Source organism: Pichia kudriavzevii, chromosome 4 (assembly GCF_003054445.1).
Source record: "Pichia kudriavzevii chromosome 4, complete sequence".
NCBI classification, from domain to species: domain Eukaryota; kingdom Fungi; phylum Ascomycota; class Pichiomycetes; order Pichiales; family Pichiaceae; genus Pichia; species Pichia kudriavzevii.
In genome coordinates, this window is record NC_042509.1 from 1,159,812 (window position 1) to 1,187,257 (window position 27,446).

At 37.8% G+C, this 27,446-nt stretch overlaps 13 protein-coding genes across 13 annotated transcripts, besides 1 other annotated feature; 9 read left to right on the forward strand and 4 right to left on the reverse strand.

Annotated features, from left to right (window-relative positions):
* Window positions 1-172: 172 nt before the first annotated feature.
* On the reverse strand, window positions 173-2,875 carry C5L36_0D05540 (uncharacterized protein; the record flags this gene model as incomplete). The annotated part of the gene is made up of 1 exon (XM_029467445.1): window positions 173-2,875. The coding sequence occupies one exon, from the start codon at window positions 2,873-2,875 to the stop codon at window positions 173-175; it is 2,703 nt and encodes a 900-aa protein (XP_029323305.1).
* Window positions 2,876-4,244: 1,369 nt separating this feature from the next.
* Window positions 4,245-6,326, forward strand: C5L36_0D05550 (uncharacterized protein; the record flags this gene model as incomplete). The annotated part of the gene is made up of 1 exon (XM_029467446.1): window positions 4,245-6,326. One exon carries the CDS (start codon window positions 4,245-4,247, stop codon window positions 6,324-6,326), a length of 2,082 nt encoding a protein of 693 aa, XP_029323306.1.
* A 381-nt stretch (window positions 6,327-6,707) lies between these two features.
* On the forward strand, window positions 6,708-8,837 carry C5L36_0D05560 (uncharacterized protein; the record flags this gene model as incomplete). Its single annotated transcript, XM_029467447.1, has 1 exon — window positions 6,708-8,837. The coding sequence occupies one exon, from the start codon at window positions 6,708-6,710 to the stop codon at window positions 8,835-8,837; it is 2,130 nt and encodes a 709-aa protein (XP_029323307.1).
* Window positions 8,838-9,127: 290 nt separating this feature from the next.
* On the forward strand, window positions 9,128-10,258 carry C5L36_0D05570 (uncharacterized protein; the record flags this gene model as incomplete). Its single annotated transcript, XM_029467448.1, has 1 exon — window positions 9,128-10,258. One exon carries the CDS (start codon window positions 9,128-9,130, stop codon window positions 10,256-10,258), a length of 1,131 nt encoding a protein of 376 aa, XP_029323308.1.
* Window positions 10,259-11,580: 1,322 nt separating this feature from the next.
* On the forward strand, window positions 11,581-12,126 carry C5L36_0D05580 (uncharacterized protein; the record flags this gene model as incomplete). Its single annotated transcript, XM_029467449.1, has 1 exon — window positions 11,581-12,126. The coding sequence occupies one exon, from the start codon at window positions 11,581-11,583 to the stop codon at window positions 12,124-12,126; it is 546 nt and encodes a 181-aa protein (XP_029323309.1).
* A 605-nt stretch (window positions 12,127-12,731) lies between these two features.
* C5L36_0D05590 (uncharacterized protein) lies at window positions 12,732-13,610 on the forward strand (the record flags this gene model as incomplete). Its single annotated transcript, XM_029467450.1, has 2 exons — window positions 12,732-12,734; window positions 13,251-13,610. The coding sequence occupies 2 exons, from the start codon at window positions 12,732-12,734 to the stop codon at window positions 13,608-13,610; spliced, it is 363 nt and encodes a 120-aa protein (XP_029323310.1).
* Window positions 13,611-13,926: 316 nt separating this feature from the next.
* Window positions 13,927-17,145, forward strand: C5L36_0D05600 (uncharacterized protein; the record flags this gene model as incomplete). The annotated part of the gene is made up of 1 exon (XM_029467451.1): window positions 13,927-17,145. The coding sequence occupies one exon, from the start codon at window positions 13,927-13,929 to the stop codon at window positions 17,143-17,145; it is 3,219 nt and encodes a 1,072-aa protein (XP_029323311.1).
* A 256-nt stretch (window positions 17,146-17,401) lies between these two features.
* On the forward strand, window positions 17,402-19,471 carry C5L36_0D05610 (uncharacterized protein; the record flags this gene model as incomplete). Its single annotated transcript, XM_029467452.1, has 1 exon — window positions 17,402-19,471. The coding sequence occupies one exon, from the start codon at window positions 17,402-17,404 to the stop codon at window positions 19,469-19,471; it is 2,070 nt and encodes a 689-aa protein (XP_029323312.1).
* A 100-nt stretch (window positions 19,472-19,571) lies between these two features.
* On the reverse strand, window positions 19,572-20,129 carry C5L36_0D05620 (uncharacterized protein; the record flags this gene model as incomplete). The annotated part of the gene is made up of 1 exon (XM_029467453.1): window positions 19,572-20,129. The coding sequence occupies one exon, from the start codon at window positions 20,127-20,129 to the stop codon at window positions 19,572-19,574; it is 558 nt and encodes a 185-aa protein (XP_029323313.1).
* A 494-nt stretch (window positions 20,130-20,623) lies between these two features.
* Window positions 20,624-21,220, forward strand: C5L36_0D05630 (uncharacterized protein; the record flags this gene model as incomplete). The annotated part of the gene is made up of 1 exon (XM_029467454.1): window positions 20,624-21,220. The coding sequence occupies one exon, from the start codon at window positions 20,624-20,626 to the stop codon at window positions 21,218-21,220; it is 597 nt and encodes a 198-aa protein (XP_029323314.1).
* A 480-nt stretch (window positions 21,221-21,700) lies between these two features.
* Window positions 21,701-22,747, reverse strand: C5L36_0D05640 (uncharacterized protein; the record flags this gene model as incomplete). Its single annotated transcript, XM_029467455.1, has 1 exon — window positions 21,701-22,747. One exon carries the CDS (start codon window positions 22,745-22,747, stop codon window positions 21,701-21,703), a length of 1,047 nt encoding a protein of 348 aa, XP_029323315.1.
* An 800-nt stretch (window positions 22,748-23,547) lies between these two features.
* Window positions 23,548-23,625: a sequence feature (Short protein (C5L36_0D05650, AWU77839.1) was converted to a misc_feature.).
* A 440-nt stretch (window positions 23,626-24,065) lies between these two features.
* On the reverse strand, window positions 24,066-25,106 carry C5L36_0D05660 (uncharacterized protein; the record flags this gene model as incomplete). The annotated part of the gene is made up of 1 exon (XM_029467456.1): window positions 24,066-25,106. One exon carries the CDS (start codon window positions 25,104-25,106, stop codon window positions 24,066-24,068), a length of 1,041 nt encoding a protein of 346 aa, XP_029323316.1.
* A 536-nt stretch (window positions 25,107-25,642) lies between these two features.
* C5L36_0D05670 (uncharacterized protein) lies at window positions 25,643-27,109 on the forward strand (the record flags this gene model as incomplete). The annotated part of the gene is made up of 1 exon (XM_029467457.1): window positions 25,643-27,109. One exon carries the CDS (start codon window positions 25,643-25,645, stop codon window positions 27,107-27,109), a length of 1,467 nt encoding a protein of 488 aa, XP_029323317.1.
* Between the last annotated feature and the right edge of the window lie 337 nt (window positions 27,110-27,446).

Below are 27,446 nucleotides of genomic sequence, written 5' to 3' on the forward strand. Positions count from 1 at the left end.
AGGGGAATTTTTTAAACTCTCAATAAGTAGTTATTTACCTGACTTTTCTTTTCTCTTCTCCCTCGCTGACACATTTTGTTATCTTTGGTACATTGCTGTTCTTCTTTTTTTTCAATTCTTTAAACAATTCTTTTAAAATAAATGTACACATAATTGTAAAACTACATAAATATTAAGAAGTTGCATCTCTATCACGGATGAGGCACTCTTCAATGCTGTTTAAACTTGAATCAACTTCACTAATTGGCATATTCGACAGTTTGGATACAAGTCTTCTATAATTGCCCAATCGCTCCATTTTAAGTTCATCATCGCATTTGGATTGTACATTGACAAATATCTTCACTGATTTCTTACGTATAATTTGCTGTCTCGCCAAATCAATCAATGATCTGAGAACGGCGTCAGGTAGATCCGCTGGTGGAGATGATCGCTTGCCTTCTGAATTGGAGGTTTGTGAAATTTGAGATAAGCTTTCGTTTTCATACTCTTGGACGATCCTAGCCAACTTCATGGCTTGAGAACGATCAATCAACCTCTTTAATAGCTTGCATTTTGCCTCATAGTCTGATGAAATCGTCGAAAGCTGTTCATCCACTTGTTGGAAACTTTGATCATTGTTCTCATTGGCCTCCAAACCAAACACATCAGACAGCAACTTTTTGATTTCGTTCGATGTATTTGTGATATCATCATCCATTTGAGAAACAATTGAGTTTAGCTCATTGAGGTCGTCGTTTTTTTGAATGATTTCATTGTCAAACGATGTAGATAATTCGTTGAGTTTCTGGAAAACCTCAAAATTTAATTGATTCATTTTCATTGACGTAGTACTCACATGTGAAGTATTGAGGGTGGTTGACTCTTTCAAATTCAATAAGCTTGTTGGAGTATATGATGGTTGTTGGTAGTGAGGAGTGGTGTGATGGTAATGATAATACTGAGACTGAAATGGTTCCAAGTAGGAATCGCCAGTTCCACGCTGGTTGGTCGACACAGATTTATCAATTGGTGCATTAAACGACGGTTTAAAAGGTCGTAAACTGAATGATTCATAATTCTGATTCAAGCTTGCCCCATTCTCATGGAATTCCACAGTGTCATTCCTAAAATTTTCTGTTAAATAATCACCAACCTGATCGTTGAACCGGTTTCTTAGATCCACCCTTGCATTGTAACCTAGTAATATTTTAATACATTTGGAAGCATTGTTAAAACTGAAAATATGCAACGCGGTGTTCCCATCAATGTCTTGCTTATCAATGAACTCCCTGAATAAGTCATTCGACTTGACTATTTCCGCAATTTTTATCAAGAGTATCTCGGTGTAATATCTGGAAGATGGTAGATTGTTTTTGTCGCCAGTTGCAATGGCTATATGGTGCAAAATGGTCCGGCCGTTCAGATCAATATCTAACAAGCAATCGCCCAATAGATCTAGTAGCTTGCTAAACGTCCTTCTGGTGTAGCAGTTGGCATACATGACTGATCGAATAATCGGCTCCTCTCCTCGATTGTTGAGTATATGAACATTACAGTTTCGCTTGAGTAAAACTTCACACATTTTCACGTCTCCCATCGAGCATGCCCAGTGTAATAGATTATTGCCCTGGTTATCAATAGGTTGATCAATGTTGAAATCGTCGTAATCGTGAGTAACAAAATCAGGCATCTCACAATTTGGATTGGTCTCGAGCTCTGTAAAATATTTATAGAGAGTCTTCACATAAGATCTATCAAGCATTGCCAGAAAGGGCTGTGACGACGGTTGTATTGGTGTCATTGTCAAGGGGAACCTACTCTTCACCTCATTACCGTAAGTTTCGGAATTCGCCAATGCTTTATCCAAATCTTGCTCGGACATAAACTCCGCAGTGGATGGTTCGTGGAATTGTGAATAGAAGGAAGAGCTCGGCCTTGTGTTTTCGGTTTTATTTTCATTGTCGTGATACCCTGCTACTAGGCTATTACCGAAATGAATCGAGTTTCTGTTTAAATCGCTGTGATAATCAAACTTATTGAGCCTGTTTCTGTTGCCGTTATTATTATTATTATTAGTGGTAGTAGTATTATTATTGTTATTATCATCATCATTATTATTATTATTATTATTATTGTTATTCATATTATTATAGTTTTGAATAATGTTGTTGTGGTGGTGGTTATCGTCGTGAGCAAATTCGTCATCCAGATCATTTTCTAGCATGGTCAAATCATTAGTGATACTTTGAGAATGACTTGGTGCCTTTAGCATTCTCTTTGAGTCAAAAGACTCCCTGGATGTGGATGTTGGTGTTACCACCATATTGACATCGGTAAAGGTATTTGACGGAGTATGGATGGACAGGTCTGCCTTCTTCCCGCGTTTCTTTTGACGTGACTTCGTTACACTGTTAGTATCAGTGTCTAAGACAGTATCCTTCCTTTTCCTACGTCCCTTTGTTGGTAAGGTTGTCCCAAAATTAGGAGGTTTCGGTGCCTTTGTAGTTCTTGGTTTCCTCGTTCCATTGATAGTTGTGGCATGGTGGTGTTTTGGAGCTGGTGGGGGGGTCTCTGCACCATTTGATACGTATTGGAAGACTGGGTCTAGTTCATTTAGAACTTCAAATTGGTTTGCAATTTCCATCGCCCTCTCTAGGGGAACCCACGTTCCCTGATATTTTCCATAACCACCTTGGACCTTCTCATGAACACCTGTCTGGACGTCCTTCTCCAATATCCTCGTCCGCTTTGCCTTGGGGAAGTTGGCCACTTTGAGAATATGGGTGGCATTGACCCACCCATCGACTTTCCTCCTCATGACCGACGATTTCGGATGTATAAATTCGTATACGGGGACTCCAGAGTAAGTTGCCGAATAGAGTTTTTCATGCATAGCTATCTTGTCTTTGTATGTTTGTATTGGTTTTTATGTTCAAGTGTATCTATATGTTTGTATTCAGCGTGAATTTTCGCCGGATGTGATTGTCCTCTCTGCGTCAATAACTTCTTTAATATGTGAATATATGGTAATCTAATAGATTTTGTTATGATATCTTATCTTATATTATATTATACAATGTGATATTATGTTATTCTGTCACGTCCTGTCTTGTGTTTTGTCTGTTTGTATGGCACTAATATATAGGATTATTCACTATGGGTTTGGTATCTTCGGAAAATAACAACAATAACAATAGTATTGTGAATAACAATAATATTCCTGGTGTAAAAAAAAAACAACTCACTAATACAATCAATAAAAAATCAAATTGGAGTATAAGAACAGTGTCTCTTGATCAGTAGTCCGTGATGTATACCAACAGGATACGTATAGTATATACAGTTTCTATACTTTGGAAACTTGTGTACAAACTTGTGTTCTCGCACCTTGTCTGTGTATATATTGTTTACCTGCGGGTAAATATCGGTATATCAACCAATATCAATATATTCCTCAAACATTTGGGACTGAGAAACTGAAAAGGGCGCGCTCAAAAAAATCTTGACGTTTAATTTCTTGCCCTTTCGCGAAACAAGAAAAACAAAAAACAAAAAACAAAAAAACGGAAACAAAAACAAAAACGGCAAAAAGAGAAAACGCGCGAGCGACGCGACGATTTGGAGGATCTCAATGAGAGGAAACGCGTTTAATATTGGCTTTTGGAGAATTTAGTAAAAATGCGAGGAAAGTTGAGTTTTACAAACTGTAACGGGGAGAGGCAACGGAGAGTCTATGGAGAGACATAAACGGATCGAGGCGTTTGTTTTCGGATCCATCCCGATTTGGTTGTTTATTTGACGACAGAGTAAATTGACACACTTCCAAGTTTCCAAGTTTCCACGCCCTCTAATCAGTCTGTCTTGTCTATATTTTGTTTATACATCTTCTGTACATCAGAAAGAAAAAAGAAGGGACGAAATTCGCAAAGAATTGAAATAGACACAAGCATTGAAAGCACTAGGAGAAGGTGCAACAACTACATCAACTATAGCAACTACAAGAAACAATAGAAAGAAATAGAGAGAGAATTATTTGTACTGCTCAAAGACAGCTGTATCTCCATCTCTGTGTCTAGTGACGCTCTAAAAATATAGAATAACCCCGTGTACTCATCGGCAAACCAAAATTGAAGTCTCTTGATCCATCTAACGAATACAAACACAGATACAAACACACACCCTTACTCCCACTCATTCACAAACATACATACACACACACACTCTCTCTTTCTCTCTATCTCTCTATCTCTCTCCTTTTTTAAATGGCTACTGCAATAAAGGACAATGAACCACGTCGCCGGTCTATCTCTGTGTTTTCCAATGCTCGTGGCAGCGTCACATCGTCGACCGACCCGCTAAAGAGACGATCATTTTCTGTAAATAGGAAATCCTTTTCCTTAACTGGAGGATATACCACCACCAACACCGAAAATAGCAGAGATAATGCCTTGGATAGTATAGAAAACAAGAAGATGCGTTCAAATAGTACAAGGGGGAAGCAAAATAAGAGGTTTTTTTCATCTCCACAATTCTCCTCCTCTACTCCTAATCTAATTGGAAATGAAACCACCACCAAATACATCGATTCGGAGCTGAATTTAGCTCACAAGTCGATCTTTGTTGGTGACACCGAGCTTACGATACCTACCGTGGTCTATAAATGTTGTGATTTCCTCAAATATACAGCACCGGTGGAAGGTCTATTTAGAATGAATGGATCCATCAAACAAATCAACCAAATAGAGATGGATTTATACAGAAACATAGAATCATATGTTTTCACTATCAACGACGAAAACACAAATGGCCTTCATTCGTCCCCAAATACAAACGTATCCACAGCACATGACATTGCCGTAGTCCTGAAGAGATGGATATCAAAATTAGATGATGGGATCATAACGGCAGATGTTTATCATGAGCTGGCACATCTAAGCAAGGCTTCGTATACACATTTTGACGACGAGTTGAGCGAGGTTGAGCATAAAGGCGATGGAGATATGTCCGATAATGAGAGTCTGATCGATATGGATCGTCTCCTTGAGTCCCCCATTAAGAATACAGAAGGTATACAGAGCGAACATCCTAGTTCCTTTACAAGCTCTTCAAAAATTTCAACATTTACATCACTTTATTCATTACCACTATCAAAACTACCCATTGAGAACCTTCACTTGACTCTCTATTTGTTAGACTTTTTGAATTTCATGTCACAACCATCGATATCCTCAATTACTAAAATGAACGATTCCAATTTGGCAAAAGTTTTCCAGTTGAATTTTTTCAAAAGTGTAGATCTAATAGTTGGTACAAAGAGTTTCAGCACAGAAGATCTAAAGTCATCCTATCATACAAACGAAGAGCTACTAAAAGCTTTGATCAAAGATTCTGGAACTATTATTAAAGACCTGGCTACCTTTATAAAGGAAAATGATTATCAAATACAGCATATACTAAAATCTCATTCAGCATCCCACGCAAGTAAAAGGACGCCAAATACTACATATGTTCTCTCCCAGCAGTTGAATAATTCCCAATCTTCCTTTACAAGTAAAGGGACCCCCCTCTACTCCCAAGGAAACCATTCATTTGATCACATCTCCTCGTACCCAAGACAAAGGGATTTGAGCACGTACCTCGAAACTTGCGTTGAGAGAAGCATACCGTCGACACCATTGGCAAATGATCGTCCACGTTCGGATGTGTTCGGCGAATATCCCGAAGGTGTTCCTGATTTCCTTAATGATCCAACGTCGCAAAAGACCCATACATTACCTGCTCCTGAAGAAGAGAAAAACAAGGAGATTGTTGTAATGAAGAGGCAGAATCCAAAGCGAAGGAGTATATTTGGGATATTCAATAAGAGGAAATCGTCTCTGGGTATGGAACTTGAACAGAACTCAGGTTATCAACAGCATCAGCAACCTCTACAACATCATGAAAATTCCAATCACGATCATCATCATCGTCCTGCCTCCTCTCGTAAAAAATCGCATGATATCCTGAAAGCACACCCAAATTCCACGTCGAATTCATTGGCCGTTCTAGCTGAACCAGTCAACCACCATACAAGGAATGTCGATGTAGGAACCGCTAAACAAACCTTGAGCGCACAGAGCAGTCGTAACCACAACCCTATCAAAGAAAACGCCAACACCAAGACGGAAGAAACGAGGAGACAGCACAAGTTCGACTCAAGTACAACTAATGAGAACCCAAAGATTGCTAGAAATCCCGCAACTAGGAAACATACAGATGATACAAACAATGTCTCAGGGGCACCTACTACATCAACGCCGTCACATAAGCGATTCTCCTTGTTCAAGTTTATGAAATCCCAGTAAAGTCCAACCCAACATGACCCAGTTTTTGTAATTTTACATTCTTGGCTTTTATCATTCAGCACAAATAATAGGTGTGCATATGCACACAACAACGCGAGTGACGGTGCTATGAGAATATGCCCCATTGGCTTTATAAATCTATTTATTCGTATACTGTCTTTAGAAGTTCAACTATGAAAATGAACGGCCAGGATTAACCCCACATTTTTTTTTGCCTCTTGATATGCGAAATAAATGATAGAACTTTCAAGTGATTCGAGTATCACCCCCGAAACATGAAACTCACGATATATTTTCAGCATAACTTTTTTTTCTCTTTTCCCTGACCACGAGTGACCCGGCTGTTTCCTCTGAGAAAAAGACCAAACTAGTACAATCAGTATGAAAGGCAGCCCCAGACGCAGTTCATCTACGGGTGTGCAGATCTCAGGGACGAGTGGCAGGCAGCCGTCTCCCTTGGAGACTAAAGAATCAAGAAATCGAATATACAAAACTATAAAGAAATCCATTCAAAAGATAAACCCAGACAGAGAAACCAAAATGCGAAAGATAATGGCGTCTAAGCCACGCAGCAAGAACCAAAAGCGCAAGTCTTCCTTTATGGCCATATATGTGGGGCTGTTAACGGCACTCGGGGGATTTTTGTATGGGTATGACACAGGTATAATCAATGGACTACTTGAAACGAAGTATGTTATGGCACACTTCACTAGAGGCGGCAAAACAAATTTTGACTCAGCTGAGAGAGCCATAATAACCTCCATTTTATCCTTGGGTACGTTATTTGGATCGTTGATTTCCCCAATTATTTCTGACACACATGGCAGGAAATTTTGCATGGTTGTCACACTCATAATTTTCAACATTGGCACAATTGTTCAAATAGTCCACGGATCTTATGGGCTGATTCTCTCCGGTAGGTTTATCAATGGTATTGGTGTCGGCGCTATTTCGTCTATAATTCCATTGTACCAGGCAGAGGTCTCGCCAAAATGGATCAGAGGTGTATGTATTTCATTCTACCAGTTGGCGATAACAATTGGGTTACTCGTCTCAAGTGCCATATCTCAAGCGACTAGAAATATAAATGACGAAAGGTGTTTCCGAATTCCTATTGGGTTGCAGTTCGTTTGGTGTGCCTTCTTACTAGGTGGATTGCTAACATTACCGGAATCTCCCCGATTCTACGTAATGATTGGAGATATCGATGGGGCAATCATTTCACTCTCACGTTTTCGTCGGCTGACTATTGATGATAATGAATTAATTGAGGAATTAATTGAAATCAAGGCCACGCATGATTACGAAACAAGCACAGGATCCATAAGTTATTTGGACTGTTTCAAAAGCTCCAAGGGCAGATCACATCAACTAAAGAGGATGGTCACAAGTATGGCTTTACAACTCTTTCAACAGGCATCCGGAATAAACTTTATATTTTATTACGGGGTGAATTTCTTTGTTGCAACAGGCGTTAACGAATCATACCTAATGTCTTTCATAACATATGCCGTAAATGTTGTATGCACAATCCCGGGGATATTGGTGGTTGATAAACTCGGTAGACGGAAACTATTGATGATTGGTGCATTGGGTATGACTATTTCAAATTTTATCATTGCCTTTGTTGGATTAAATTCAAATACTGTAATCGTCAATAAAGTTATGTTGTCCTTTGTTTGTACCTTTATTGCGTTTTTTGCAGCATCTTGGGGGCCAGTCGTTTGGGTCGTCACTGGTGAATTGTTTAGTTTATCCGTAAGACAGAAGGCCGTTTCATTATCTGCAAGCATGAACTGGATTGTCAATTTTGTGTTTGCATATTCAACACCATACCTTATTGATCAAGGGAACCATACCGCCTCTATCGGTGCCAAGATATTCTTTCTTTGGGGGTCTCTGAATCTAGCAGGTTTTTTATTTACATTTTTGTTTGTCTATGAGACAGAAGGGTTGATGTTAGAAGAGGTGGATGAGTTATACCATAGGTGTTCGTATGCGTTTCAATCACACAAGTATAATAAGGAGATACAAAATGGAAGCGAACAGAGAACGGGTGAAGAAGAAACACAGCATGATGAAAAATCCAAAACTAACCATGAATCCGTAATGACAAGCGTAAATACCTCAGGCTCAGGTGACTGTGAAGAATCCGAGAGTATCTATTCTCCAATGGACTATTTAAACCGTTGGGCGGAGAAGCGTCAACGCAATAGCATTTTGAATGAAAACATTCTTACGAGACCCACCAACGAATTGCCCCAATCTCTTGAACTCACTCTCTCGGATGAAAATTCGGGCTCTTCGGGAGCAGGTAGTCAGGAAATACCTTTGGACTTCAATTTCAGTCACGGGTTATACGGTGAAACCGTAGAACACTCGCCTCAGCCGAACCTGGATGACAACGAACCACATGAAGATGAAGAAGAGTATCATGCCCAGCTCGATGATGTGATCAACTACATCAGTGAGCAATCGGGATTCGATTTACATCCACCTGGTGTGGACTAAGAACACGTATTTACTATATAGAAAGATACATATCTAATATGTAATTCAAAACACATGAATAAGCACATTTTTTAATAAAAAGAGAGAAAGATAGATGCTGAGCCGACTTTTTTTTTATGCGCTGTTTTGCAAAATTCATGCGGGAGAGTTTGGAAAATGCTCATCACTCAGTTTCCCAGACACGTATACTGTAAACTTTAATACTTAGCACTACCTTTAAGGGCCAGGAATTTCTCATTACAACGTTGGTGTGTTCTCCCTTCTTTTATTTGTGTTTGGGAAAAGTGGCGATGGTTACCAAAGAGGAGAAAGTAACGGACCTAGGCTCAGAGAATGAGGAAACTGGATTTTCCACGGCGTACAAGAAGGAGCATGTCTTTGAGCAAACTAGGGCACGTATAACCCAACAATCAGAGAAACTGAAGGATGGAGAAACACTAATCAATATCAAGAGAAGTGATTTGGCTCTGCACACGAAAAATACATTCTTAGAATTCTTCAATAATGTCATTAGGGCAATGTTCACACCGCAGGATGAAACAATCAAGAAAGAATGGTTCAAAGATCCCGGTAGTGAAACCATCCAAGAACTACTGGTATTTTATTTCTATAGGTGCATTTTGACTACGTTTTACCTTATCTATTCCATTTGCGCATTATATCAATATACAATCAATAGGCTGAAAGTTTATTTTTTAAGTTTGGCCTATAAGTGCAATGATGATCCAAGTGTGATTAGTGCAGATGTGAATAAACTTCCAAAAATACCACGCCACTTGGCTGTTATTCTAAACTATAAGAGTGAACAAGAAGAAGGAGGAGGACTTGAGGGTCTATGTAATGATGGCGCATCGATTGCTGCATGGTGTGTCTCGAGCGGTATACCAAGTCTAACAATTTACGAAGTCAATGGGATCCTAAACAAGTCAGTTCCCGAACTAACTAAGGCCATCTTTAAGAAATTTGAGTCTTACTTTGGTAGTGAAAGTGTTCCAAATTTCCTGATAAAAGTTCCACATTTGAATTTATCCTATTCTGGCATTGATGGTGTTCTTGTGGATAACTCGAGCCAGCCGCAACCTGTGGAATATGATATTGAGGTCTCATTGTTGAGCCGAGTCGATGGCCGGTCAACTATAGTTGAGATGACCAAGGTTATGGCGCAGATGGTCAAAGCGGGAGAACTAGATAAGAGACACGTTAAAATGAAATTCTTGGACCACGAATTGAAGCAGTTGATTGGAGAAGAGCCTGACCTCATCATCCTCTTCCAACCATACTTGGATTTGCAAGGATATCCGCCATGGCATATCAGACTATCGGAGATGTACTGGGAACCAGATAACGAAAACGTCTCTTACATTGTCTTCCTTCGAGCATTGCAGAAGTTTTCCACCTGCAAAGTCAATGTCGGTAAGTGAACTGTAATGTTTATAAGAGTGATAGCAGTATAAATACAAGAGTATATATTTGCAACCCTTTCTTTGCTTTGTATTACTGTCCTCTACTGTTAGTTTTGTCCCAATACACGCTTTCTCCTTTAAAACTGTAGTGTTTGATTACGTAATTATGGTATTTAGTTCGCGAAGGGCGCGTTTTGCCCTTTTGGCGAAAGTGGAAGAAGAGGCGAGGTGTTTCTCATGGAATTCTCGTCGCTGTTGCTGGCTTTGGGTTTGGCAGCCATCTAGAGAAGCTGTTTTTCGGTAATTGTTTGATTTGAGGACCTTGTACCAAGTAGCATCTGCAGGAACAAAAGCAAAAGGTATGTGTTAGATATAGGGTGGAGACGTGTTTTTCCTCCCTGACCCCTTAGTGGGTAGAGAAACAGAGACAAGACTATTCCAATGGCACTATAGCAGTATGGCCGCATTTTAATGTTGACACGTAAGAGCATGGCAAGGGGCGATATTTCTTCAAGGCAAGAAAACCTGCGTAGAAGGATGGAAGAGGCACACGTGTATCTTGGGATTGCCATGGTGTCCCACCATCAAATCGTATCACTGCCCCTCTAGTGATGGCTGCTTATCATGATCAACAACAGTGTTCTCATTGTTTTGATTGTGATTCATAATTTGTTTTTGGATTTTTTTTTTTTGCATATTTGCTATCGCAACTTACATGGCATATGGGAATGTTTTACGTGTCAGCTTAATATACTGTTGTTACTATACATGCAGTTGTTATTGGAATAGTACTCTACAATTTTGGTGTTTTTTTTTTCTTGTGAGTTAATTCCTTGGAACTCATATTATCATTTTTGGATGGGATATCTCTTTGCATGGCATGTCAATTACCATTGTATATCTACAAAGTTGATGTCCTTTGTGCTAACACGAAGCTAGTTCACATTTCTTCAGGAAGTGAATACAAATAAGAGGAACTCACCAGATGAAACTCTAACAGGTTATGTCAGTTGTCTAATTTGCCTTTTTTTTTTCATTTGCCTTTTGGAATTTGTTTCTTTCTTTGACATTAAAATATGGGCAATGGATACATCAAGGCCAAGTATCTGCTTGTGGGCATCATACATTGTACCGTTGGATATTGTGTGATTGTTTCTAACAATGCATAGTGTTTATTGGGAAAATGCGTGCTGGCTGTCATTTTAGCGCGCGTGTCATGCAGGAGTTCTTTGAATCTATTGATACAAGTGAAATCCACTCCAGGAATCATCAATAACACTAGCTGTATGTTTATCTACTAAACAGTTTACTAACCGATTTCACTTTAATTTCTATTATAGATGGGTTTATCTATTTCTAAGTTATTATCCGGCCTTTTCGGTCGTAAAGAAATGAGAATTTTAATGGTTGGTTTGGATGCAGCTGGTAAGACTACCATTTTATATAAACTAAAGTTAGGTGAAATTGTTACCACCATTCCAACCATTGGTTTTAATGTTGAAACCGTTGAATATAAGAACATTTCCTTTACTGTTTGGGATGTTGGTGGACAAGATAAGATTAGACCATTGTGGAGACACTATTTCCAAAACACCCAAGGTATTATTTTCGTTGTTGACTCTAACGATAGAGACAGAATCTCCGAGGCAAGAGAAGAATTACAAAGAATGCTTAATGAAGACGAACTTAGAGATGCTGTTCTCTTGGTTTTCGCCAACAAACAAGATCTACCAAATGCTATGACTGCTGCAGAAATCACCGAAAAATTAGGTCTTCAATCTATCAGACCAAGACCATGGTTCATTCAAGCAGCTTGTGCTACTTCCGGTGATGGTTTGTACGAAGGTCTAGAATGGTTATCCAACACCTTAAAGAATGCCGCTTAAATAACCTAAAATTTTAATTTTATATTGTTATTTAAATTATCTGATTCTTTAGTTGCTTGTACCTAACCTTTTATCCTCCTCTTCTTCAACCTAAATAAAAAAAAGTATTATGATTGTAATTATAATTAATCTACAAACTCAACTCATTGGCCCTAGTTCTTATCCTTATCGAACCCAGTAGTTATTTTTAGTCCCTCCCAGGACCTTCCTTTCAACAATAGAAGTATATCCTCAATTTATGACTACTTTTCCTGATTGGGAACTCATATTTCACGTGACTTATCTTTCCGTTTTAAGTATCCACCCCGCCCACCACTAGTTTATAAGTACACTTAGTTTTTCGCAGTCACATAAATTTTTCTTCGCTCTCTAGTAGGGGGGGAGGAGGAATATTGCAGGGAAACACCTTACCGAATTGCAGCGGCTGGTGGAGGAAATGCTCCCCCAATGGGGAATCACCTTCTCGGCTGGGAAAATCGTCTTCCTAGTCTCTGCAAAGATTTCACTGTGTATAGGTAATTCAAGTTTGAAAATAATTGTGTGCTTGAAGTTGGAGCCCTTTACGAACCTCTTGAAAGCATCCGTAAATTAGATCAACAGACAAAATGGTATGTACAATACGTAACCTGAGGATTATATTGCTGACATGGTATTAGCAGATTAGTTATGCAGGCGAATCACGGAGAATTATATGAAATTGAAGATCAACTCAAAGAGACAATGTTTTGGATAAAGAAGATATAATTTTAGATATGAACTACATGCATTCATCCTGTTTTTACATTGGTTAGTTGTCTTCGTATTTTAGCAATTTGAAATGTCAAAGATAAAATCTACTATAGCAAAAAATAATTGATTGAAAGGATATATTTTTTTAAGTTTTGAAAGTGAAGACATACTTCCCATGGTAGACTATTGTTTGAATAATCTGCAGAGACGAGATTGCAATAAAACAATTAGGACTAAAACATGTATAAAAACGTTTCACTCTCATGGGAAAATAAATTCCAAAACAAATTTATGCAAAGTCACTTGTGCCATGCAACCAACAAATATTCCTAGATTCAGAATACAAAAGCAAACCGGTATACTAACATTGATTGTTTACTACCATTATATTATAGGCTGGATTAAAGGCATACGAATTAAGAACTAAGTCTAAGGAACAATTAGAAGAACAACTCGTTGACTTAAAGAAGGAACTTGCAGACTTAAAGGTCCAAAAGGTCTCCAAGCAATTTGTTCCAAAGATCAAGACTGTCAGAAAGGACATTGCTAGAGTCTTGACTGTCATTAACGCACAACAAAGAGCTTCTGTCAGAGCTTTCTACGAAGGTAAGAAGTACATTCCAAAGGAATTGAGAGCTAAGAAGACCAGAGCTTTAAGAAGAGCTTTAACCAAGGAACAAAAGTCTTTAAAGACTGAAAGAGCAAGAAAGTTAGCTATTGCTTACCCAGTCAAGTCTTTTGCTCTTAAGGCTTAAATTTGTTTTATATAATCTTAGTTTGTCAACTTCAATTTTATATATAATCTAATCCTACTTAGTACAGTCAACAGCTGTGGTTTTTTTTTACCCTAAGGTAGAGAGTATGCTTGCTTTCCATAGGTGTACATCCAAACAAAAGGGGAGCTTGCGTCATTGGCACAAGTAGTTTAAAAACGTCAAATACTTAAGCGAAATAAATTATGTAAATCAGTTATTTAATAAATCAAAGGAGTGGCAAATTGTAGATAGTTAACACCAAGAATTCCAACTGCCTTTTATCCATTCACGGGTGATCCACTAGTCCCTAACGAAAATGCAATCTCCGTCAGATATACGTGCCATGAGATTGGCAAAATTAGAAGCATTACGAAAGAAACAAATGGAAGAACGTAAAGTAGAACTTGAAAACGACGACGCAACTAGTAAAGATGTACAACAACATCAAACAATTGTCAACAAAACGGAGGGAGCATTGCCAAAGGGAACATACTCTACAGATCATAAATGCTTACAAGGGGGTGAACAGAAGTCTGAAAATGTGGGCATAAGCTTAGAAAGATGGAAAGCCAATGAATTAGGCAGAATCTTCTCGGTTACACTAACACCAACGGACACTTCAACATCCTCTTTAATTTACTTAGAATCGTTAAGATCTGAATTGGAATCTGATGATCTTATAGGTGTGGATAGTCCAGATACAATCTTAACCACTTTGATATTCGAACTGGGTGTCAGACCTCATTTTTCGTCACCTTTGCAATATCTATTTAAATCGTGGTCTACAGCTTACGACTCTAAGAGACTCTTGAATAAACTGAAAACAGCATCTTATAGTGAAAAAGTCGAGTTTTACGATGAAATATTAAGATTGTGTTCTGGGTATGCCTCCATCCTCTTTTATGAACCTGATACCTTTATCGATCAGCCAACCTTGATAGATATTACTAATGAGCTCGTCCTTAATTACAATAGATATCAAGACTTTTGGGTAGCCTTATTGAATTCTATCGTTGATAATCAAACACAATTAGAGTTTTTGAACGAAATTTTACCTATTCTTACTGATGAAATAGATAGATCATTGGATACTGAAAGTCTCTCCACATCGTCTAAGTACGATACCATTTTAGCCATTATCGAAGCACTAACGATGAATAAAAACATATGCGCATATATCCATCAAATGGATATATTCAATCCTAAATGTTTGAGTTCCAAGCAGATTGAACTGTGTTCCTTCTTGGGTAAGATATTAAGAATCTCTCCCTTGCTTCCAAAAATTGCAGACTCAAATTACGTTGGAGTTTTGAATAAAAGCGAAATCAAAACCATTAATAAATCATTGGAATCTTCTTACTCCTTTTTACTGGACAGATTGTTCAATATCATCAACTCATTAATCAGAGTCAATCCGGACTCTAGAAAACAAGTTTTGACATTTATGGCGGATCTGGTCAATAAGTCACATTTGCGTGTAAGTGAGCATGCAGATGATAAAGATTTGGCAAGTGATTCCTTAATGCTAAATGTAACCATGATATTAGTTAAACTGTCAGAACCTATATTGAGAGATGGAATGGCATCAAAAACCGATAAAATTGCAGTTGATTATTTGAGCTACAAAACAAGATTAATTGATATTGCTGAAGAAACTAGAATAAATTCAACGATTCAAGAATCTAATGACCTTTTTTCGGGTGACCAGTTGTATGATGAGTCAAAAGAATTGAATTTTATATCGCAGTGCTTTTACTTAATGTTAACTTATTTGCACTATGGCTTGGGTGGTGTCATCTCCTCTTATAATAAGAAAACCAAAATTAATAAGCAATTGAAGGGTCAACTAAAACACTTGCAAGAAATGTTGGCGAAGTCAAATATGGATTCAAATCCGTTTGCCCAGAAATTGGTAAGGGCAAGAATTGATCCAATTGAGAAAAAAATCAATGAAAATGAAAATAGTATCCGTTCAATTGATATGTTTTTCTGCTGCAGGGAATTTCAACTTGAAGTATTTGACACAATCATTGGAGTTTGCGAATTCCTGGTGAGATTGATTGATGAGAAACACGAATATCATCCGAAAATGGGCAATTTTTTCCCATATTTGAAGATTCCTTTACACAACTTTGATGATGAAATAAGCAAGCTTGATGATGTTGAATTTTTGAGAAAGTTATCACCTGTGCCGTTCAAATACTTTCCTGAAATCTATGTCGAGGGGTTTGTGAATTATACACATTTCATATCTAGATTCACCAATAATCCAATGGTTGACAATAAGGCGAAGCTAACCAAATTTGTTGAGTTCTCGATTATTGTTTTGAGGTGTCCTGAACTAATCTCTAATCCCCATTTAAAGTCTAGGTTGATTGAAGTTTTGTTTTTTGGTTCATTGCCGTTTCAAACCAATATGGGAGAGCAGGATGGATTTATGTTTCCTGTATTTAACGAAGATGAGACAGTACGCTCTAACTTGCTAATCTCCCTATTAGACTTCTATGTCATGGTTGAGAAAACTGGCGCATCCTCGCAATTTTATGATAAGTTCAACGCAAGATATCATATATCTTTCATAATTGAGAAATTATGGAAATTCGATTTTTTCAAACAAGACTTACGGACGATTGCAACTAAATTTCAAAAGTTCTTCATTAGATTTGTGGCTAGAATGCTAAATGATACCACATATTTATTAGATGAATCATTGAACCATTTAATCAACATTCACAACTATCAAAAGGAGTTGCACAGAAGAGCGAAAGGTTTCCAGCCTGAAACACCTGATACGGATGAAGAATTAACCAAAAAGTTGCAAGACAGTGAAAGAATGGCTAAATCATATGTGCAGTTGAGTAACAAAACAATCACGTTATTTAATCTATTTACGAAGGAAACACCAAAATCGTTTACTATTGTTGAGATCGTTGATAGATTGGCAGGTATGCTAAATTATAATTTAGTTGTTCTAGTTGGTCCTAGATATAACGAACTAAAGGTTGAAGAACCTGAGAAATATCAATTTGATCCCAAAGAACTATTGTTACAATTATGTTCAATTTTCCTCAATTTGTCTATTGAGCGTGAATTTGTTGAGGCTGTTGCTAGAGATTTAAGATCTTTTGAACCTGATAATTTTATCAAGGCTATTAACATTTTAAAGAAGAACTACAAAATTCCAAATGAATATTTCGAAAAACACTTACTAAAGTTTGTGGAAGATGCTAAGAATATCAAAACTGCAGATGAAGAAGAAGAACTGGAATTAGGTGAGGTTCCTGATGAGTTTTTGGATCCTTTGATGTTTACACTGATGAAAGATCCAGTGAGATTACCAAGTTCCAAGATATCTATGGATAGGAGTGTCCTAAAGGCACATTTAATGAACGATCCAACAGATCCGTTCAACCGTATGCCTTTAAAAATGGAAGATGTGACCGACGATATTGAATTGAAAACAAAGATAGCGCAATGGATTCAGGAAAAGAAGTCTCTTCCCAAAGATACTGATGGAGATGTTACCATGGAATGAAGCACTAATTTGAACTAATACTATTTATAGCATCCAGATATATACTGAGTTTATGTAACATATAATTTTTTGAATATACTTTTTGGGTAATTAAACTCGCGGAGAAATTCATGATGAGGTGACAGCCATGTTTTTTTCCTGTGCATGCCAAACTACATTCAGTGTAAGTCGGGCAAGCCACTTCCCGAACTTGTGGAGGAAGAATTGACACTGCAACCCCCTTGTGCACCATCGCCACGCCACCGCAACTAGAGAAATGGATTCCAGGGATAATGAAGTGATTGTTGGGGATTCTCTCCGCAATACAAAGCCAAAGAGTTTGGAAACCCCCGCTCCACATGATGTGAACGAGAACGGCGACTATCAAGAAAATGGCAAAATGAGGAACGATAATTCAACAGCTAGAGACGTTTATTATGAGAAAGATTCGGACAAAACTCCAGACTATCAAGAGTGTGATGACGATGGTAATGATGAGCTCAATGGAGGTATCGATGCTAACGAACTTGAAGAACAGAATGAGACAGAAGGTGATGTTTACTCGGTCAACAGTGAACTTGTTGAAATTGCTTTGGACGAAAACCTAACTGATCTGGAAAATGTCGAAGTGTTGTCTTCACATTATCAGATTCCAAACATTTTAATTAAGTCATTATTTGACCTTAACCACAAGAAAGGTAAACCATATATGAATCCAGCAAAAATGAAAAACAAAATTGAAAATGTAGAGGAAGAAAACGCCTCCAAATTCATTCTAAACCTTGAGTCTGAGATCATAAAGTTCATAATTAGGCCAAGTATTGACTCGTGGAAAATGAATCCGCTGAATTCATATTATAGACTCTTGGCTCATCAATTGGCTGAGTATTATCATTTGGGGCATATATTGTCAAACGATGGATCCTCAATGGTACTTTTTAAAATCAATACATCTTTAATTAATGCTGATGACGAAACCAAAAAAAATGCTAAATTTGATCAAGCAGGAAATATAAAGCCCTTAGATTTTAGAAATATTAAATTTGATCCCAAGGAAAAATTGGATCGTGTCAAACTTGAAGATGTCTACAACACATATAGTGAGTTTTTCAAAAAACATAGAAATGACTACGTTCACGATAATAAAGACATGATAAATGCTTTTAAGAAACTGCGTATCATGCCAAGAAATGTATCATCATACAATCCTACATATGATCCTTATGCGCAACAATTAGTTTCCGAGGACCAGTATAATAGAAATCCAACGAAATTTAAAGAAGCAACCGAAGGTGGAATTGACCGGAGAGGGAAATCAAGTAAAAAAGAAAAAGGAGGGGAATATGATGGTGGTGAAGGGGACGAAAAGGAAGAAGGAGGTGATTATGATGATGATGACGATGATAATGGTGATGATGAGAACGACGAAGACGACGACGATGATGATGATGATGATGACGATGATGATGATCCAGAAATTATCTTGTATGGAGATGAAGGGGATGTGAACGACAGTACCGTATATAAAAGCGGTCGCAACAACTATTTCAAGAAAGAAACTAGCAACCATGGTCAAAGAAAACATTATTCAAATGGGTATAACTACAACAAAAAGCACTATAACAACTTCAATAGATACCAGTATGTTTATTACCCACAAAATGGAATGTATCCTCCCCCAGGTACACCGTATGGTTATCTTCCGATTTCTTCGCCTCCATCAATAGGATCGCCAAGCACATCGGCGCCATATTATTATGTGCCAGTGATCCCGCCACCGACAAACGCAGTTGATGAATCTGCAACTGTGGAGCCTCGGGTAGAACACGAGAAATTACAAAGTCCCTCTGCCGATGGACAAAAAACTGCAAACGGTAGTGATGATGCCGAACGGAAAGAACAAAAGGAGACCCATGCTGAAGGAGCCACTGCTCCTTCTACACCTGTTCCAATTGGAGTCTCCCCTATAATTCCGTCAGCGGCTTTTTCACCAAATGCTCCAATGTATCAATATGCCTATCCAGCACCACCACCGCCACCACCTTCCGGAAGTAGTGGTCAGTTCTACCCAATTCCTCCAGGACAGCCGCCATTTATGTACTATGTGAATCCTCCTTACGGTGGAAACTACCGAAATTCACGCAGGTACTATCAGAACAATAATAAATATGGTCACTATAATTACAATAATGGTAATGGAAATTATAGGAAAAACCAGAGGAATCATGGACGAAGATCATATAACCAGAACACATACAATAATAATAATGGCAATCAAGCTGTTGATGAAGTCACGGTTGATGAAGCTGCTGACAAATCTAAAAGTATGCAAGAAGAACAACCATAATTTTTCTCAAATATATTTTGATTAAATAGTATTTTCTGTCTACTTTATATATCAAGTAACAAACATGTACACTCCTATAATTCACATCCTGTTTGGCAACTCATAATTTGGCCTCTAGTTTATTAACTCTGTCGAGTGCTATATCACACATTGCATCAAATGCGTGCCGGACTTCATCCTTCCAGTTGCTTGAAGCAATTCTCTCCTTCATTATCTCTATAATTTCCTCCCTGGTTCGGCCATTGACAAACACGACAAATATTAAACCAGGGAATTTCTCCTCGTATAACTCATTCATTCTCGCTAGTTTTTGACCTAATTCACCATTTGGATCACCGCAATTTAATGATTTTTGTTCGTTCTGGGAATGCACAGATAATGAGGATATATCTCTCTTGGGGACTCCTAATCTCGGGTGTGCACAGACAATGTTGCAAACTTGACTATGAGCTTGAGAATCGGTTTCATATTCATCAATGAGTGTATGTAGACAAGCTCTGCAAAAATCTATCAATTTTGGGTAATTTGCAAATGGGCGGGTTCTTATCTTTGGGATGAGATAGCTCTTCAGTGCAGCACAAGGTTCAAATAAAGCATCAAGAACGGCGCCTATTTGTGTATCTGACAATTGTGCGATATTTTTAGTTTCAGGTAGCATACTTTCCCTATGGTTTTGTAATAACTAGATGGTTCAAAGTCAAAAAGAAAGTAAAGAGATTGAAGAAGTTTTGTGAGTTCATCCAATCTACTAAAAAAAGTCAACGTACAAGTTGTGTGTATATCTATGTAAACTGCGGATATCGCCGAATATTAGGAATTAGCTATAATGAAAACTGCTATTTCTACTTTACTTTTCGGTTCACTACATAATATAGACCACATCGTATTCAAAGGGATCTATTCGGATATATTCGCAGTTATAGGTTTGGTTAGGGTACCTGTATATCCGCTTGTTTTGCTGGAGAAGTTTAAGTGGCTGGACAATTTCTGGGAATAGGGGAAAGAGCGTTTGAGATTCTCGATTAGACGGGATCTTTTTATTTTTTTTTTTTTGATCCCGTTAATTGTGATCTGACGTGTTCAATAATATCACTTTTTCCCCTGTTCTTTTGAAATTCAATTAGTAGTGTAAGTATATAAAGATATTCCCAGATGAGTGACGATTTCAAGGACTTGCAGCCAGAGAGTGTTCCGGGTTTTAAAGTCGGCGAAAAAAAGACAATTCAAGAATATGCCAACTTGGACGCAAACGACGAATCATTAAATAAATGGAAGAAAAGCCTGGGTTTGAATACCGGCAAAGAGCTAGACATTCTTCCAGGTGACCAACGTAAGGTTGTTATCATTTCAATGACATTACAGATTAAAGGTGAAGAACCTGTGGTTATAAATCTCGAGAATGAGAGGGATTATTCATCATTAAAGAATAAGAAAATCAGTTTTCAAATTAAGGAAAAAAGCTTATACAAATTGATCATCAAGTTTAAGGTTCAACATGAGATTATTACGGGTTTAAAATATTTGCAAGGTGTCAAGAAAACAGGTATTACTGTTGACAAGCTTGAGGAGCCAATGGGCAGTTATGCGCCAAATACTGTTGACACGCCATTTTATGAGAAGGAATTTGAGGAAGTTGAAGCACCAAGCGGATTTCTAGCTAGAGGCTCCTACTCTGCAGTCTCTAAATTTATTGACGATGACAAAACTGAACATTTGGTTCTGCCATGGTCTTTTCAGATAACCAAATAAATATGATGATTAAAAATGGTTTCATCGTAGGGGTTGAACCTGCCCCATTGAATTCATAGAGATTGCCTTTTCTTTATTTTGCAATTAGAAAAAATAATCATTAAAATATTGTTTCATGTGCTTATATGTATATGTGTATGTGTGAATGTGTGTATGTATATATATATATATATATATATATGAGTACAGTAGTAAAAACAAAAGTAAAAAAGTAAAAAGAAAACCATTTTGATCCGTTTATTAAGGCACTATATAAAATAGGCTGCTAATTATAGTAATGATACCAATGATGATAATAATATAGGAAGACTAATGATTAATTTATGAAAGAAATGATCAGTAGAAGTAGACAGGAAAGAAAGTAAAAAAAGGACAAAAAAATATGAACCGTTGATGATAGATAACCCAAAAAAAGAATAAACCATATTATCATAGAATGATTAGAAGGTGATGAAAGTAGAAAACATGCAGCCAATTTGGTTATAAGAAATAGTCCGGTGTTTTTCTACTGACGGTTGGTTCACCCGGTCTAACTGACGGATCATACTGTAAGAAATCTCTATTGTGGTTCTCATCAACTTCCATAATTGCGGCCTGATTACCACATCTGTAACAGTAGTTTGGAGCAGAAAAAATAGTGACGACAAGATCTTGGTGGGACCAACTGTAACCCTCCATAACCAATTGATGGGCTCTTGCAGTTAAGCTCAAGCCGTTGGTGTGGTTGAATTGTTCACTGATATCTTGACCAAAGGTGAAACCTGCACCTCTTGGTGAGATTCCCCATCCGCCCCTATCATCAGGATCGGACCAAAGCAAGTCACACATTGGGCCTTCATGCGGCACTTCTTGAAATCTATTTAGTTCACGGACTTGGTCAATTGTCTCAATCATTGGAGATAATCCACCATGTAAACAAAAGATTGAATTATCAACTAATGCAGTGATTGGGAAATAGTCAAATAAATCAGTGAATAACTTCCAAACGTTTGAGGAGCCATACTTTCTAAAACATTCATCGTAGAAACCATAAACTTGGGTAATCTGTCTTGATTCGTGATTACCTCTTAAAATTGTGATTCTATTTGGATATCTGACCTTCATTGCAACCAAATAAGAAACGGTTTCCACAGAATAATAACCACGATCCACATAATCACCCATAAATAGATAATTGGTATCAGGACAAGGACCTCCAATCTTGAATAGCTCCATCAAATCATGAAACTGGCCATGAATATCACCACAAATGGTAACAGGCACTTGGACAGGTTGAACATTTTCCTCACTCTTCAATACATCAATGGCCATATTGCATAGTTCCTTGATACTTTCTTCACTTAAAGGCTCACACTTACTTAGCTGTTCAATCCAGCCATCTAAGGTATTTATTTGAGTTTTCGGATCAACTGTTGAAATTGGGACTTTAGTAACCAATTGAGACTCATTCCCAGAGTCATTTTCATTAATAAGAGATTGCTGTTGATCACCAGCATCTTCCATTTGAACGTCTGTGTCTAAATCCATTGTAAATTGTATTCTCTTGTGTTATTGTGAACTTGATAAATAATGAAAAGAAAAACTTTTTCAACCTTCGACTTGTGGTATGTTTCAGAATGCTATAGTAGGAGTTTTGATGGACTTTAATGCTCGTCTGAGATGTCTAATTGTCTCTGGAAATTTATGTGTCTGAGTTCCAACGTCGCCAATGCCCTACTTGTAGTGTGATCTAGTTAGGGGAGTTTTTAGGTGTACGTACAGTACGTTTATATATATGTATATATATATATATATTTCTGCTTGTATATCTGAAATCCGGCGCCACTTGCTCCATCTCCTCCACTAGTGTGCGGCCTCTTGTTTTCCCTCTTTCCACTTTCCCTCCCGCTCGATCTTCTCCATCCTTTCCAGTCCGAAAAGAAAAAAAAAAAAAAAAAAAAAACACCCTGCAATTTCTGTGTGGCGACGCGCCGCTTTTTCATGATTATCTGCAACAGAAACTTCTGTTGTAGAACCGGCTCGCGGGGGGCAAAACTTGTTGGGGGGGAAATACGATGAGGAGACTTGAAGAGGCAAGAAAATAGTAAAGATGGATAATACACCGCTCTCTACTGCGGATGGGTAAGGGCAAACCAATTTTAGTGAAGCTCTTGATATTAAGTTATAAACTGATATACAATAGACATCGCTAAAAAAAAATGAACTTTCCTAATAATATGTACAGTATACAGACAGTCAGACCGAATATATACCATGTAAATTAAGTTTTAAATGATCATAGATTCAATTCGTTATTCAATCATTTAGACGCTGAAAGTTCAAAGAGCTTATTTGGATCTTGCTCTAACCTTCCGTCTCTTTCTCTTGAGTCTTCTGACTCTCTTCTTTCTCCACTTAGCTCTCATTGTGGTTTGATGTGTCTAAGGAGGAAACCAAAAGAAGTTGAACTGAGGTGATTGAAAGCTCAGTAGGAAGGATATATACACATATTTAAGGGTGCTCGTGCGAGGAGAGAGAGAGAATTGGATTCTCCAACAGGAAAGGAGAATTCGCTACAAGTGTATATGAGGGTTAACAGGCTTGCTGTGCGGTGTGCGGGTGGGAATACGGCGGCACGCCTAGAGGGGGCGCAGAGGCTTTGTCAGCCCTCTTTCTGTGCACGTGATACCATGTTTTGTTTTTTTAAACTTTGATGGGGTTTGTGCTATCAAATAGATTAGAGGTTAAACCATTAATAAGGGTTATTTCAAGGGAAATATATTACAAACAAGGTCCGTAGATACCATTAGAAATAAGTTTATACATTCATTGGGTAAGTATAGCATAGGTTGTATTCTCGACTGCATCATTCTGACTCTTTTGTCGCCTTCTGCTCCTCCAAATGTTTTCGTTCCTGTTGAATGGCAAAAATCAACTTCTCTGTACATTCTTCATCGTTGAAGGCTTTGCATAGCTCCTGTGCAACGTCTTCCGATATCAGCAGCTTCTCCTCATTAGGGTCTGTTTCTCCCAGATCCTTTTCGGCAAATTCTTGTAGTTTTGAAACACGATCAATCTCATTGATAACATTGGCTCTAACTTGTGCATCATTACTCGAAAGGTAGATTTCTGTGATTCCTTCAACTTTATGGTAGTCTAAGTGCCCATCCTTCAGTAGTAGCACCAAGAATTTCAAGGATGCAATCACCTTGATATGACAATAGATTCTGTATAATAGATAAAAACCCGGGATGTTTGGTAATAGCGGAACTAGTGCAAAGGGAATTGTCAATGGCAAGAGTAACAATTCTCTCCAGATTCCCTTTCGATGCATTTCATACTGGTTCTTGAATTCCGGCTTGAAATTCTGTAGCATCAACCCCATATTGGTCAATTCTTTCGGATAATAGTAATCAAATTTCTCCAATTGTGACCCCTTTATATTCTTCTCTAAAATCTCATCGTGGGTTACGTATTTGTTAGAATTCTCTATTCTTAGATCTTTGTCTTCCTTCAACTTTCTGGTAATGAACCTCTGTGATGGAATTGACAAAAGGCATGACTCTAGCCATGGAATCTTAGATAAGATTCTATTGATGGATCTAACTACCTTTTGGTTTATCTTTGATTGACTCTTTGAAAAATTGCTCCATACTGATGTAGCTTTATCAATTATTTTACCCTCTAATGTCTTCTTACCATTCGGGAATATATCGTTGTTATATTTGCAATGCAAAAATGTTTTCTTGTTTGTTATCGGGAGTGCATAGAAATATATTCTCTTGCTAGGCAATGTAGACCGGATTGATGATATTTCAACGTTGTTTCGAAATATGGCACTGTTGGAAAAACACCTAATACCAATGTTCCGCATAACAGTACTGTCAACACCTTTTAAGGTATTCATTATAGGATTGATAACCTGAAAGAAAAAGCCAGTTCTGTTGTAATTTTCCTCCTTCTAAAGGCCTATCCCAATCGTAAAATGGTAAGTCCGTTCAAACAATTCTATTTTCTCGCAGGGTACATACTCCTATTGTAATCCAGGCGATTGGCTACATCGACTACAACTGGATAACATGCACAGCAGAACGGAGTCTCTCTTATACTTCAAATGTACGTACGGATGGTATATATATTGCATCTTTGCTTCTTAGGCTTATTCCTACCTGCTATATACACCTTATTTGGACGTTTGACACTTCTCGTATAACGCATTAGTGTAAGAGCCCCCGGTGCCATTGTAGGGCTGTGCACTTTTTTTTTCCTATTTGGAGCAGCTTGTTTTCGTTTCCAAAAGAGTGTTAGATAATTGCATGAATACAGCTGCACTGTATGTCTTTATTCTGGGGGTCGGGTCCTGAAGAACAAACCAGACAAAAGATCAAAGTTTGCTGCTTGTTACTTGAAACTCAGTGACAGCCTCTTTGCTAAATCATTGGAATGGCCACTTACTTTCACACTGAGGATTCGCAAATCGATTTGGTATCATCCGATGATATGGATTCTAGGACTGACGTCTTCAACACAGATACAGCACCCACACAGACAAGACCTAGCACTTCCCCTGCAGATGATGATACTGGAAAGCAGAATAGAATTGGACCTTCTGAAAAGGAAAATCCAAAAATTGCCAATGGAAAACTATCAATGTCACCAGATGAACTGTTGGACATCATTAATACGATGGTACGAAACTCAACGCCGATTACTTATAGTTCCAATCTTAATACCACTTCAACAAACGACAGAGATGCTTTAGTGCATGGCTCCCCTGTTTTGGCAACTGTCCCGAATAATGTTAACATTGACCATTACTATAGCCTAACCCCAGACACTATCCCTCCTTATGTCATTGAACGACTAAAGCATTTCCCAGACTCCTACGATCATGGTGATCCTTTCACTTCGACATTCTTAACTCCAAAGAATAATATTGACTGGGGGGACTTTTTACAGACTTTGAAGATTCCAACATCAAATATCCCGGTAAAAGTAAACAAAATTCAAGAAAAAAGTAGCTTAAATCCTCTCAATATACCTGTTGGATACTGCCATTCAATCACCTCCTCTTGTAGTAGCACAACATTTGAGATGAGTAAACGCAGAATGGCTGAACAGATATTTGAAGAATACGATTTAAACCAAAAATGGGAAGGTCATAAGAGGTTAAACGAACTCTATGGTACAGTAGAGAAAAGAGGCGACAAAAAAAAAGACGACCTTAATGAAGAGAATAGTACTGGCCAAAGTTCCGATGGGGGAAGTTCAAGCAGTAATGACGAAAAGATCAATCGGATCCAACCAAGGAAACTTCGGTACCTTGCACAAAGGGAAGAAGAAATTAAAAACAGAGCTAGGTATTGGATTGCTGAGAATAAAAAGAACTGGAAACCAAAACTTTTTGAATCAGTGAAAACAAATTCATATTTCCCATTATTTTTTAGGTTAATTTCATTATCGTTAACTACTGTTGCATTGGGGATTTCTGCAAAACTTGTAGCGTTGGCACAAGAATATGATGCTACGCAGCAACCAAGCCCTTTAATGGCATTAATTGTTCAAGGTTGTGCAATAGTTTATCTTTTGTGTGTTACGTATGATGAATTTACTTCTCAACCATTAGGGCTCCGGAATCCAAGAGCCAAAATAAGGTTAATTTTACTTGATTTATTTTTCATCATTTTCTCTTCTGCTAATTTGTCCCTGTGCTTTGAATCAATCTTTGATAGTCGATGGGTTTGCGTTGTGGGATTACCTGGAGATCCATTGTACAATTCGTCGATGTGCAAAAAGGTGAAAGCACTAACAGCATTCATCTTTGTCACTTTGGTTGTCTGGTGTATCAACTTCACAATCAGTGTTTTCAGAGTTGTCCACACAGTCACATATATTGGAGATAAGGCATAGAGCCTTAAACTTCGTCTCCTGTACTACTATATATCAAGTTATCTAATTAAATACCCATAAAACTACTTTGTACCGAGGTTGAGCGGTGTCACGTCAAACTAATTTCCGTGAAACTTAAGTTACTCCCATTGTTGACCTGTTTGCTTTGTATTGGAGAAACATAATGAATAGGAACCCTTAAAATATACATTTCAGAATGATTACAAAACACATACCATATTAAGTACTATCCAGGGAGAATCAAATATAAATTACATTGAACTATAGGGGAGGAAAAAAACACTTCAAAAAACTCAAATTCACAAAGTTGCCTCGCCTTGTAAACTTCTTGGGCCTA